Here is a 12,368-nt window from a genome sequence, read left to right as displayed (position 1 = left end):
CTGAAGGGGCAGAAGCAACAGGGTAGTCTAGCTACACTTTCTGTCTTCTCAGGAAGGCACAAGAAGCCGTGTAGTTTCTCCCACTTCTGTGAGTGTTCGGGCTGCTTGTAAGGATCTTTGGGGTTGAAGACCACCGTGATCCATTTCCCTAGCAGCCGGGGCTCGGAGAGGCGTCTCTCCGCAGCGGTAGTTCTCTCCTCGCCCAGCATCCGCGAGGTCCCGGGAGGGCTGGCTGAGAGCCCCCCGCTGCTGAGCAGGCCTCGGCAGCCCCGACCGCGGGGCCGGATCAGGCCGCGCAGCCCCTCCCGGCGGGCGGCGCCGCGGAGGCCGCGCAGGTCCCGCCCGGCGCGGATGGGCGGGGCGGCCGCCGCGCTCGGCCCTGCTCCGCGCTCCCTCGCTGCCCGGCGGCCCTCGGGAGGAGGGCGGCTCCGCGGCCGGGCCCGCGGGCCGCGGCGCTGGTTCCCGGCCCACAGCCGCACGCCGCTCCTGCGGGGCCCGGACGGCCCGGAGCCGGCTATGGCCAAGGAGAACTAGGGCCCGGCGGCCCGCAGGACGGCCGGGAGGCTCCGGAGCGGCGGCAGCGGCGCCGGGCTCGCCCCTGCCCCGCCGTGCCGGCGGCGGCCGCTGGGCCTCGCTCGCTGCCGCACCGCAAAGGCTTGTGGGCCGGGCCGCGGCGGCGGGCGCGGGCCGGAAGCGGAAGGGGAAGCGAGCGGCGCCCCAGGCTGCGGCGCCTCTGTGGCGGCTGGGCCGCTCGGCGCGGGGCCGCGGCCCGGCCCTTCCGCTTCCTCCCGGGAGCCGGCGGCGGGCGCGTCTGCGCGGGCGGCGGGAGCCGGCGGCGGCGGCGGCGAGTGACGGCGCGTCCCTCCGCAGCGTGCGGGGCTGCGCGGCGCGGCCCATGGACCGGCACAAAGTGAAGCGGCAGCGGCTGGACCGGATCTGCGAAGGTGAGGCGGGGCGGGCGCCCCTCGGCAGCGGCGGTGCCGCGTGGGGCCACGCCCGGCAGCGGCCCGGCGCCCGGGCGGCGGGGACCCGTGCCGGCCGCGGCAGCCTGCGCTTGTGCGGCGGGGCCCCCGGCCCGGCCGCTGCCGCTCCCTGTCGAGCTGAAGCGCCCGGCCGGCCGGCGGCGAGCAGACCTCCCGGCCGCTTGTCCGGGTCCCGGTGCCTGCGGGTGGGCTTCCGCCCGGCGCTTCTGCAGCACGCTGCCTGCGGCCCTGCTGCTGGGGGGCGTCGGTGCTTCGCCCTTCTAGAAGGGGTGGCTGCCAGGGGCTGTCGGAGGCCCCGCGGACGTACTGGGTCTTCTGCTGGCTTAAGGAGGAAACAGACTTAGTATCTTGGTATGCTGAGGTGGCAGAGGAGTAGGCTTGAAGTGGCTTTATAACTAGTTTCAGGAGCCCAGAGTAAGGTGGTGTGCTTCTGAGTAGACCACCTCTGTTATCTCATTGTTGATAAAACGTGTTTTATTTTTTTTTTTATATAGTGGTAGCAGAGGAGTTTTTTTCCTAGCTTCATTTCCCTGTGTTTGTTTGCTATTTATTTCTTTTGCTTTGACTAATCCCTTCCTAAATACAATAGAACTCCGACAGAACTAGTGGCTTATTGGGCTAGCAAATGAGGGTTCCGGAATTCTTGTGTCTCGTGTAATCGCTCCTGCTGACTTTCTTAATAGGCATACGGCCTCCCATTGTGAATGGCCCAATGCCAGCACGGCCACTGGTTGCGCTCCTGGATGGACGAGATTGCACCGTGGAGATGCCCATCTTGAAGGATGTTGCTACGGTGGCGTTCTGTGATGCTCAGTCAACTCAGGAAATCCATGAAAAGGTGGGCAAGAAAATGTGCAAGCATTCGGACATAGAGCTCTGCCTCTTAGAGTAACCAAAGCAGAGATTGATTTGGACTGGTTTTTGTTGTAGGTGCTGAATGAGGCAGTAGGAGCTCTGATGTATCACACCATTACCCTTTCTCGTCAGGATCTGGAGAAATTCAAAGCCCTCAGGGTCATTGTGCGTATTGGCAGTGGCTATGACAATGTTGACATCAAATCCGCTGCAGAATTAGGTACGATGGCACCATTAGGGCTCTGTTGTGATCAGAACTGAATGTGAAGTTGAACACTGCACATGTTTTTCTGTTTTATAGCTGAGTGCATTTAAAACCTTTTATGTAAAAAGATTTGGAGCTGCTTAGTATCATGCATCTCTAGGAAGCTGACCAATGTCACAGCTGGTAGGTGGCTTGAAAGAAAGATTCTCAGTTCCTAGATTGCTCTGCTGTAGGTATCAGTGTCTTTGCTATTGTTTGGGATTCAGAAACCTGAATATGGTGTCTAGATAACTTTTGGTGAGGCAGCTTTGGGTTGTTTGTGGGGAAAGAATTGAGCAAACTCTGATGTCTGAAAGCAGCCTGCAAATGCTGATGCAGGATAAACTCACTGTAAATACTTGATTAGTGAGTTTTCCTGTTCATTTTTTATATGCAGGTAGGCTCTGATTCAACACTTTATTACTGATCCCTTTAGAGCCCTAGGCATGTGAAGAGTCTCTGGATCAGGTGACAAAAAGCTGCTATTTATTAGACATATGGCAGTGGGACCGTTGGACCTTGTAGTCTTCTAGGTGAGATGGATCATCTAAGTACCCTGCCCCTTCTTTTTTAGGTTTTTGTCAGTGATTTGAAACCTTTCTTAATGTAATGCAGGTCAGATTAAGCTTAAATAAAATGCAAGTATTTATATATAAACTTCTAATAGGCATTACAATTTCCAGACCTGTAAGAACAGATGAATTGCAAATAAATGAAGAGTGCATATTTGTCTAATGCTTGAATTAGGTCTAAAGAGTCTTCTCATCTGAATGATTCAACTGGATAGTCTCAAGAGTTCATGGCAAGGTCTTTGGCTCTCATCCAGCCATTACATTTTTGGGCTGAGTTTGGAACCTAATCTACTCTTAGGCTTCCCTACTTAAAGTCACCATCCATATCTTTGATTCATTCAGATTGAAAGCTGTCCCTTTCCCCCCACTCCACACTCATTAACCCAAGGAGAAACGGGTCAAAGTTCTTTCGCCATCAGACTGCTGCTTGCCACTTTTGCTTTGGAGCCATAGTATGATGACCCTTATGCATGGTCAGATTTGCTTTTTCAAGGACAATTGACGATTATTCTCATGCTTAGCCAGGCCCTTTAATTCATTCTGAGGTAAGATACTGTTCCTTATGTGTTCTGAATCTTCAAATCAGACCAAAGGGCTGTTGTGTGTGTTTGCGTTTTCTTACATTTAGGCATAATATTGCATGTAAGCACAAATTTGTGTCTAGCTGTGTAAGAGATGGATGTACGTGGCTTGTCTGAAGTTGAGTGAGATGGTAACCAGTGAGATTAAAAGAAGTTAGGTTTCCCTATCTCCCCTCCTCATGTTCTCCGAGTCATCTGTGTGACATTATGGCACAATTGCAAAGGATTTGATAGACAAAAGGAGTCAGATATCTGGGATTGTGTGTGGCCACTGCTCTCCTAGTTCTCTTGAGAGAGCATGGCCTGAGTTTAGGCAAATGTCTCCTCTGTAATAGGCTTACAAGAGAGTGATGCATTGCTGAATTTTATGCGCCTTCAGCCATTGCCTAGATTTTATTCCTAGTTTTTAGATAGGTGGTGGACTTTAGAGGAGGAAGAGTTTCCTTGGTTTGGCAAGTGGCTGGGGTTACGTTTGGGAAGAAACCATTTTTTCATCTAGTTATGTTTATTTCTTGGCTGCTTTGTTGAATGAAGGATAGCAGCAGTGAAGTGGTATGTTACCAGGTGCCCGTCCCCCCCCCCCCCCCCCCCCCCTTTTTTTTTCTTTTTCCACAAACTGCTCAGGAACGATCAGATTTTGCTACAGTGTTCCACCTTTCCCTTTCCTGACAGTAAATTGTGCTTCCGGGCCTTTAACTCTTGTTTGCATTAGTAATTTATCTGATAGTTCTAGCCATGGGTTTTATGGTCCCTTGTGGTTGTAAGTTATTCTAGAGTGGGAGTGTTATGTGTTGTTATTTTTAGGTGTAACTTCAAATGGATTTAGAGAGGCTCCTGTGGCTTCTCTCTGCATTTAATGCATTAGTTACTTATTGTTGCTTCTAGGGAAGCTGATGCTTGCAGTGAGCATCTGGACTGTGAGGCATGAAAGAGCTCAACCATCTGTCTTAATTCTTCTACAGTCTGCCAGTTAATCTGTCAGGAGTATCTCTGGAACGAGTGCATCTTTTTGGATGCAGAGCTTCTAAAACAGTCAGTTTCTTGCATCACTTGTATGACCCAGTTTTGTCATTTCAGCCTGTTTTTTTTCTGCTGAGTGTGTCAATCAAATGCATATTTATAAGGAAGGAATGGTATTTCCTTGGGGTTAAAAAGCTGGCTAGTCGCATCTATGTTGCTGTAGAATGAGCTTCTGAAATGAGCTGTTTCTTGGCAGTAGTTCTGGAGCACTGAATTATCTTTCAGCACTTATGCCTGAAGAGCTCCATGTTGGTTTAGCGTTGTGATGCTAAAAATCTTATATGACCTCTATGGCTTTGTAGGCATTGCAGTTTGCAACATCCCTTCCTCCTCAGTAGAGGAGACTGCTGACTCCACCCTCTGCCACATCTTGAACCTCTATCGCCGTGTTACTTGGCTACATCAGGCCATGCGGGAAGGGAATCGAGCCTCGAGTGTAGAACAGATTCGAGAGGTGGCTGGAGGCGCTGTGCGTATCCGTGGGGAGACTTTGGGCATCATTGGACTAGGTAAGTGATGGGAATTGTTAGATTGAAAAGTGAACTGTGAAAGTTTTTGGGAACCTAAGAGTCACAGACTGGAAAAAGGTGATAATTTTCATTGTGAAACACACTGACTCATAAGGAATGCTAGTGCCCTATTCTGTGATGCTGGATATCTTCAAGAGTTGGGTGTATGTCATGGGATTGGGGATTTTTTTTTTCGTATTCAAATGGCTAGAAGAATTGGAACATTCAGACAGCTCTTCTCGGTGACTGTTTCGGTGACTGTGTGCTAGGCTCTGTATCAGTAACAAAGCCACCTGAAAGCTACCAATTCCTTCTCCGAGTTCTTGTAATCAGATTATTACTGCCTTTGACTCAGGGTCCAGATTTGGTTTGAAAAACAGAGCTTCTTCTAGGCTAAGCTCTGGCTATTGCATGGGGAAGGACTAGAATTAGCCAAATGGGATCAGCACTGAATAGCCTCCTCTGGATCCCTGTGGCAATCCTAGGGGTTTCCAGGGCTGCAGTACCTTGGGCCCTGGCAGTAAACTCCAGTGTAGGCTCGCAGTCTACCCCAGTATCTTGTCTTTAAAGTTTGTTTTACCTTTCCTTGATGATTGTGGGTTTTCTTTTGTGAAGGCCGAGTTGGACAGGCAGTGGCTCTGCGAGCCAAGTCCTTTGGCTTCAACGTGATTTTCTATGATCCCTATCTGCCGGATGGAGTGGAGCGATCCTTGGGTTTACAACGAGTAGGAACCCTGCAGGATCTACTAATGCACAGCGATTGCATCACATTGCACTGCAGCCTGAATGAACATAACCATCACCTCATCAATGACTTCACTATTAAACAGGTGCAGCAGGAGCTTGATTTCCCCCACAGAGCACTGTGGAAATGAATGCAAACAGAAACTGCTGCTTTCACAGAGGCTGAGAGCGTGTGAATCCTGCTGCCTCTGTCGTGTGCCTCCTGCTGCCTTTGGAGGCTGGGAGCGTGTGGATCCGGGTGCCTGTGCTTTGTGCTGTATAGAATTTCATGTTAAGAGAAGAATAGGATTGCCTCTTTTTGCCAAATAATTTCATTTATAAAGAGTGTTTTAGGTGATTCAATAATTTCAAATTATCTTTAAAATGCATAATTGACTGTGCCGGTTAGAGTCCTATGTGGTGTGGCTGGGACTGTGAAAGTTTCTTTACACAGCTCTGCCAAAGCCTCTCTGCCCAAGCCCACTGCAAAGTCAGTCTCGGGCTCTACTCCACTAGTCTATGAACGCTTTTCAGTGCTTTCATGAGGGACAGCTGGACGTTGTAGTCCAGTTTTGTGTAGCTGGATACTTGATTCATGTCCTCTTTCTTTTTTAATGTAGTAGGATGAATATGGAGTGCAGAACTTGAGAGTTCCACTTTTGCCCTTGTTGTCTTGTGGTTTTGTTTGTTCATTTTTAAAGCAAATTTCTCAAGCATTGCTTGCAGGCATTTCCCCTGTGGTTAGCTTTGCAGTGAGAGCACTCCTAGTTCGTCCAGGCCTCATCTAATCACTGCAGGCTCCTGCTCATTTCCAGTAGACTTCCCAAGATTCACTTAGCTTCCATTGAAAGTCTCATTCTCAACCCACTTAATGTTTTTCTTCTTCCAGATGCGCCAGGGCTGCTTCTTAGTGAACACAGCCCGGGGAGGGCTGGTAGATGAGAAAGCCTTAGCGCAAGCCTTGAAAGAGGGGAGAATCAGAGGAACAGCATTGGATGTGCATGAGTCTGAGCCTTTCAGGTAACGTTGCACCTGCATGCCTGCTGCTATCCTGTGACTCACCTATGCTGGGTGATTCTTTCAGTTTTTTGTTATTTGAGTTACAGTGATACCTGAGAGGACAGATGGCATTACCACATCTGGAGAGAAACCACTTTTTTTTTTTTTCCCTCCCCCCACAGCTTTGCTCAGGGGCCCTTAAAAGATGCACCCAATGTGATCTGCACCCCTCACACTGCCTGGTACAGTGAGCAGGCTTCCATTGAATCCAGAGAAGATGCAGCTAAAGAGATCCGCAGAGCTATTACAGGTAATGAGGAAGACTGTGCTCTGCAGCTGCTGCTGAATTAGTATTCTTTTGTTAGTTCACTGCAAGGATCATGCTGATTGTTCTGAAAACTTAGACTCAGTAACTGGTTTCTGGAACTGGAGTGTAAGTTGATAATTGTCTCTTTGCCTTCTGAGAATCTTGTAACTAATGCTGGAGAGGCACTTTCCCTCCCTGGGAAAGCCTTGTACCTAGTACGTCTTCCAAATGCTTTGCAGTAATTCCTTTGACAGTTACACTGTACCTCTTTTTTCTGGAGTAGTACATATTGTCTCTTGGGGAAGGTGAGGCTTGGCAGTTGTAGTTTGTGGCCAATAATTTCCACAAGATCACAGAAGTGGGAAGGAAGGATCAGTTTCTTGTCTTCTCCAGGGACCAGTTGTTCAGAGGAGAGTCTCCCCTGCCCAGTGTTATCCTGTGGAGGTAGAGGAAAAAGATGTTGTGCATTTCCTTTCTACTTTCCTTTGTAAATGCTTCAGCGAACGAGTCCCTCCTACTTGTGTCCTGTTTTTTTTGTCATTCTTGGCGCTTTTGCAGGTCACATACCTGATGCTTTGAGGAACTGTGTTAATAAGGAATACTTGCTGTTAGCAGCTCAGTGGTCCAGTATTGATCCTGCAACTGTCCACCCAGAACTCAACGGAGCTGCAGCTTACAGGTGAGATACGTAGGTTGTCCAAGTTACTGCTTCCAAGCATATCTTCCTACTGAAGTAGGCCAACATCCCTCTTTGGCTTTTGAGAACTGCTTGTACCTGCAAGCAGGTATGTTTCTGTTCCTATATGCTCTGTATATGAGCTCTTTCCAGAAACTTAACAGCAGCACTTCTGAAGCTGTACTAAGATTTAACATTTACTTGGTCATATTTAGTTCCAGCTGCATACTCGTTAATTTTTCCAAATCCTTGCAAGACCTGCCCAAGAGATACCTTAATATAGGATAGCCTGCTGTGTGCCTGAAAAGAGGTCTGGATCCTAACATTTAGAAGTTGTGCATATCAATAGGGCTGTATAAACAAAGCACAGTTCTTAGCTGTAGCCCAAATATGGACTCTTAAAGAGACATTGTCCAGTGGATTTGGGCAGTGACCTAAATAGGGTGTATGTCAGTTTATTTGTCTGTTACTGACTTGCCAAGTGATTGTGGGCAGGTTGCTTCCCTTCTGTCTTTCTCCCATCTGCAAAGTAGGAAATATATTCTCTCCCCCGTCTGAGAGATCTACAGAGGTTCGGATATATTTATGGGGAAGGCACAGGGAGGCAGAATGGAAGTAATGGAAGAGTAGCAATTTATGAGTATCGCTGTCTTATTTTTCATCTTGCGTCTAGCTGTTTTATTAGTTCAGCTCCTTACTTTTTCTCTCTTAGAGCCCAGTCGAGGATAACTGGCAGCTTGCACTCCTGCTGATGGGGAGGGAATTTGCAGCCCTTCAGGGTACCTTCATACAGTGCCTCACACCGTTTTCCACTGGAGATAAACTTTGTACCTGTTTTCCAAATGCTTAGTATGTGACCTGGGACTATCTCTGCCTGCCTGAGAACAGGTGTCATTTGGTATTAGGATATAACTGCTACTCTTCAGCTCTGGAGACTTTTCCTGTGTTCTATCTTGGAGCATTTCTGTTAGAAGGAGGGATTTGTATTCAGCAGGTGCCTGAGGGCATGGCTCCTTTCCCCCCACATAACTCTGTTGGATAAGCTTGTCATTTCTGTTTCTGTTGGTTTCAGGTTTCCTCCCGGAGTAGTGGGAGTAGCCACCCCTGGGCTACCAGAACCACCGGTAGCGGAAGGGATTGTAGCTCATGGGATCCCTTCTGTTTCTCACTCTGCACCGCGTACCCCTTCCCCAGGAGACACGAGCAAACTGGATGCAGACAGAGAGATTCCTGCTGACCAATAGCAGCATCTTTCTCTCCTCTCCTCTGGCAGCAGAAAAAAGTAGGAGGGCGTCTCCTCCTAGGACCTTCTTTGACACCCTACAGAGACTGCTTCCTGTTCGTACAGGACAGGAGAATGCATTTCATTACCGGCAAACTTTAGCTCTTGCCTTTATTTTGTAACCCTTTAGTTTTAATCTCTCAATGAATCTTTCTCCTTCTCTGGGGCAGGGCAGCAGTGACCTTGCCTCCCCTTGGAAATATTTGGTTTAACCAATGATTTTTCCCATATGTCTGCCTTGGTTATCTGTGATGGGGAACTGTCCTTGTGCACTTGAAAATAGAAATGGAGCTGCCTGATCAGGGATGGCCCTCAGTGTTCCTAACACCAGATGTCAGTGCACACTTTTCAGTTGTGACTTGTAGCTTAAATTTAATTTGGCTGAACCTCTCTAAGTGTAGCCATGGGGAATATTAGAAAAATATTAGTGAACTGGAGAAGTTGTGACTATTGTCTTTATTATGCCCTTGGTAGAATGCAGCCTAGGCTCAGCTCTGTGTGTTACTTTGCTTGTTTTAATTAAGGTTTCCTGTAAGAACAGATATAGCGCAGGCATTGCTAGTTCTTGACCGTACAAAGTTTTGTCTATGCAGTACTAGGCCTGAAGTTAAAAGTAACAGTCTCAAAGCCAGCCTTGTAAATAACTTGGAAGGGATTAAAATGTCATCAAATGTGTTCTGGTGGCCACTGTGTTTGTGAGGCTTCAGAATAGTTCACCCTGCAGTCTATGTAACTCGGAGAAGGCAAGAGAATGCAGAAATGGGAAAACCTGCACTGGGAGACAGCAAGTAGCAATAACTTGCAGCTGCAGTTGCTGGTTCCTCACACACACGTACCCCACAGTCTAATGGCAGTGTTTATCCACAAGGTATCTATCATGTTAGAATTCTAAGCTTTGTGCTACAGATTTTTTTTTTTTTGGCATAACTGCATCAACTAGAAGTAACATACCAGTGCTAGTGACACTTATCTCTATGCTGATGGAGAAGGCAGCTTTTAACGGTTGACCAAATTACTCTACTTTAGCTCTGCCAGCATATACTACATCTCCAATAGTGGGCAGGGCAAGACAGTGGGTTTTTTTACATGAATAAACTTTGTGATACTAAAGGAGAAAGAACACTCTTAGCTTGTCACCTGAAGCCAAGGCAGGATTGTTGCTTTCAAGTCTTTTCCCATTTCCCAAATGATTGAATATGAATCGCTTCTTTGAGGGGCATGGAGTCTTCAGCAAAACAGGTTCCACAGGAGAAAATTTTCCCTAATTCCCAAATCTTACTTTAATTTCATCTTGTTACACTTTAGTTACAGCCTTTCCATGCACAAGATTCCTGATTGATTTGTTCCTGTTGTGTGGGTATATTAAAGTAGGTGCTATATGGGAGGCATACCCTGTGTGTGGGTTTGTCTGCCTCCCTTGATTCTTCCCTCTGTTGTCTGTCTGTGACTGGAAGCTGAACAGCTGGGAACAGACTGGAAATACACCTTGAGGTGAGGACAAAATCCTCTGTTTAGGCTGTTTACAGTTTGCGAAGCTGATGAAAGCTTTTGGAGTCAGTAAGTTTTCAGATTTTTTTTCCTGGTTTTAAATTTTTCTCCAATACTGCCTTCGTATAATGACTTACTACTGATGATACAGTGAAGTGATTAATTCCCCCCCCTCCCCCCCCCCCGCCCCAGCAATTCAAGAAAGGAAAATAGGCAAGAAGTAAACTTCAGCTGTTCTCTTACAGATTTACACTTGACTGTTTAGCATTAGTGAGATGATATTAGTTCTCTAGTGCCGAGTGTCTGTTGTAATAAGGTATTTGTCTCGGTGAAGGTTCTTGGCTTCTGTGTTTTCATGGATGATGCTGATTCTACTTAAAATTCATATACCTCCTTGGCTGCTCAGGTTTAGCAGATCAGACTGGGGCTGGTGGTAGGCACAAGTTACAGGAGAACTTTTCTGAGCAAAAGCCTAGAGCTCAGAAGCACTTTGCAGCTGTACCTAAAATAACCAGCAGCACTGAGTTCTCTAATCTCTAGGAAATCTAAATCTTACAAGCTACTAGCTCAGAAAGCTGTTCTTCTGACAGGCAGATGGGGAAAAGTTTTCAGGGACTGAGAGCTAATCTTCTGTCTGTTACCACATTAGGGAAGCAGTCTGTCAATAACTACTCTTTCCTTATTTGCTGATGAAAATTCCTGCCCTGCTTAGAGGTTCAGGTCTGAGATTATTTTTTGGTAAGGGGCTTCTAGCTATGAGCTCTGTGAGTACAGAGGATCAGAGTACATTGACCTTGTCTCTTCTAGAGCACAATGCAAGATAGATTTATTTTTTTAAAAGATGCAGCATTTTTTTTTTCTTCTTGACTGCAAGTATCTGTATAGAGCAGTCAAATAACTGAGCAGAGGAAGAGTGTAAAGATCTCATTTGGGGGACACTTGAGTTTCTCAATTCTTATTTTTGGTGCCTAGATACACTGGTGACTAGTAAGCGTAGGAATTAAATAATTGATGTCATAAGAAATATTTCCAGTTATTGGGTACTGAGGAGTTGAAGCTGACAGCATTGATAGTGGCTCTGTTCTATCCAACACTGTGTAGGCTTGTGATGGGGTATGAAGGCAATTTTCCCCTTGATTAAAGCCACAGCAGAAAATGTTGAGGTAAAAATGAACAGAACCCTTATCATAACCTCAAAGAAGGACTCTGTGCTTATAGGATTACTCTGCTTGTATGCCTTGTATGTACCTCTGCTTATAGACTGAACCTATTATCACCAGATGAAGGCTGTTCTGAACAGATAGCTCAAAGAAAAATTTACCAGTACTGCAGTACCCTGTGGTCTTCTCCATCCCCTGAGTGCCAAGTCCTTTGTTAGCACTCTCTCCTGTGTGATACGCTGATTTGCAGCTCCCCCTCCCAAGCTTAGTGCAGTATACAGAAGTGGAAGGATATATATATTTTTTTTTTTTAAATGCCTTCCTTCAGAACTAGCGCAGAGCTTTAATCCCAAAGAACAGAAGTCTCCCAGGGTGAGGCAGGAGTGCCCTAGCTGCACTAATCTGCTTACAGGAGGTGCTCACACTGTCCCAAGGTACATTCTGTTTGTCAGGGTCACTGCTGCTGACCAGCTTTTTTATAGAGGACTCAGAGTTTCAGAAATATATTTTTGTAGACAATGACTAAACTGTGAAACATTGAAATAAAGCATGTAAACAAACTTACAGCACTGTCCTCTGTACAGATGTTTTTCTCACTTCAGTTCTCTCCTGACTCATTAGAAAATGTTTGATTACTTCTTGGATGTATTTTAATAAAGTTCTCCAAAGAACATGGCTGCTGTCTATGGAAGGGGTGGCCTTAGATCAATATTGAAGGGGAGGGTTGAAAACCTGTGCAGGTAAGTGTCTGCATCAGTCCCGCTTTCCTCAGATTAGGTCACTTGGATCTTCCACACAATCACTCCCTGCATCAGCCACTCTGGGAGATGACTTTCTTTGGATTCTGTAGCACTCTATTAATCAAGGCTGTGAAAGTGGCAGACTGGAGAAGAAGCCATCTTCAATGGTTAAGGGACAGCTTTAGATGTAGCCTGGTGTTTGCTTAGGTGACTTCTCACAACTTGAAAT

General features: G+C 46.9%; 1 protein-coding gene across 1 annotated transcript; it reads left to right on the top strand.

Moving 5' to 3' along the window:
• Positions 1-343: 343 nt before the first annotated feature.
• LOC142413684 (C-terminal-binding protein 2) lies at positions 344-12,070 on the top strand. Its single transcript, XM_075510061.1, has 9 exons — positions 344-944; positions 1,667-1,821; positions 1,914-2,058; positions 4,558-4,764; positions 5,380-5,594; positions 6,377-6,507; positions 6,669-6,796; positions 7,352-7,472; positions 8,542-12,070. Exons 1-9 carry the CDS (start codon positions 896-898, stop codon positions 8,711-8,713), a joined length of 1,323 nt encoding a protein of 440 aa, XP_075366176.1. The 5' UTR covers positions 344-895; the 3' UTR covers positions 8,714-12,070.
• The last annotated feature ends 298 nt before the right edge of the window (positions 12,071-12,368 follow it).

Source organism: Mycteria americana, chromosome 8 (genome assembly GCF_035582795.1).
Source record: "Mycteria americana isolate JAX WOST 10 ecotype Jacksonville Zoo and Gardens chromosome 8, USCA_MyAme_1.0, whole genome shotgun sequence".
In the NCBI taxonomy this organism is placed as follows: domain Eukaryota; kingdom Metazoa; phylum Chordata; class Aves; order Ciconiiformes; family Ciconiidae; genus Mycteria; species Mycteria americana.
Note: the sequence above shows the minus strand (reverse complement) of the source record. Positions and strands in the feature narration are given on the sequence as shown.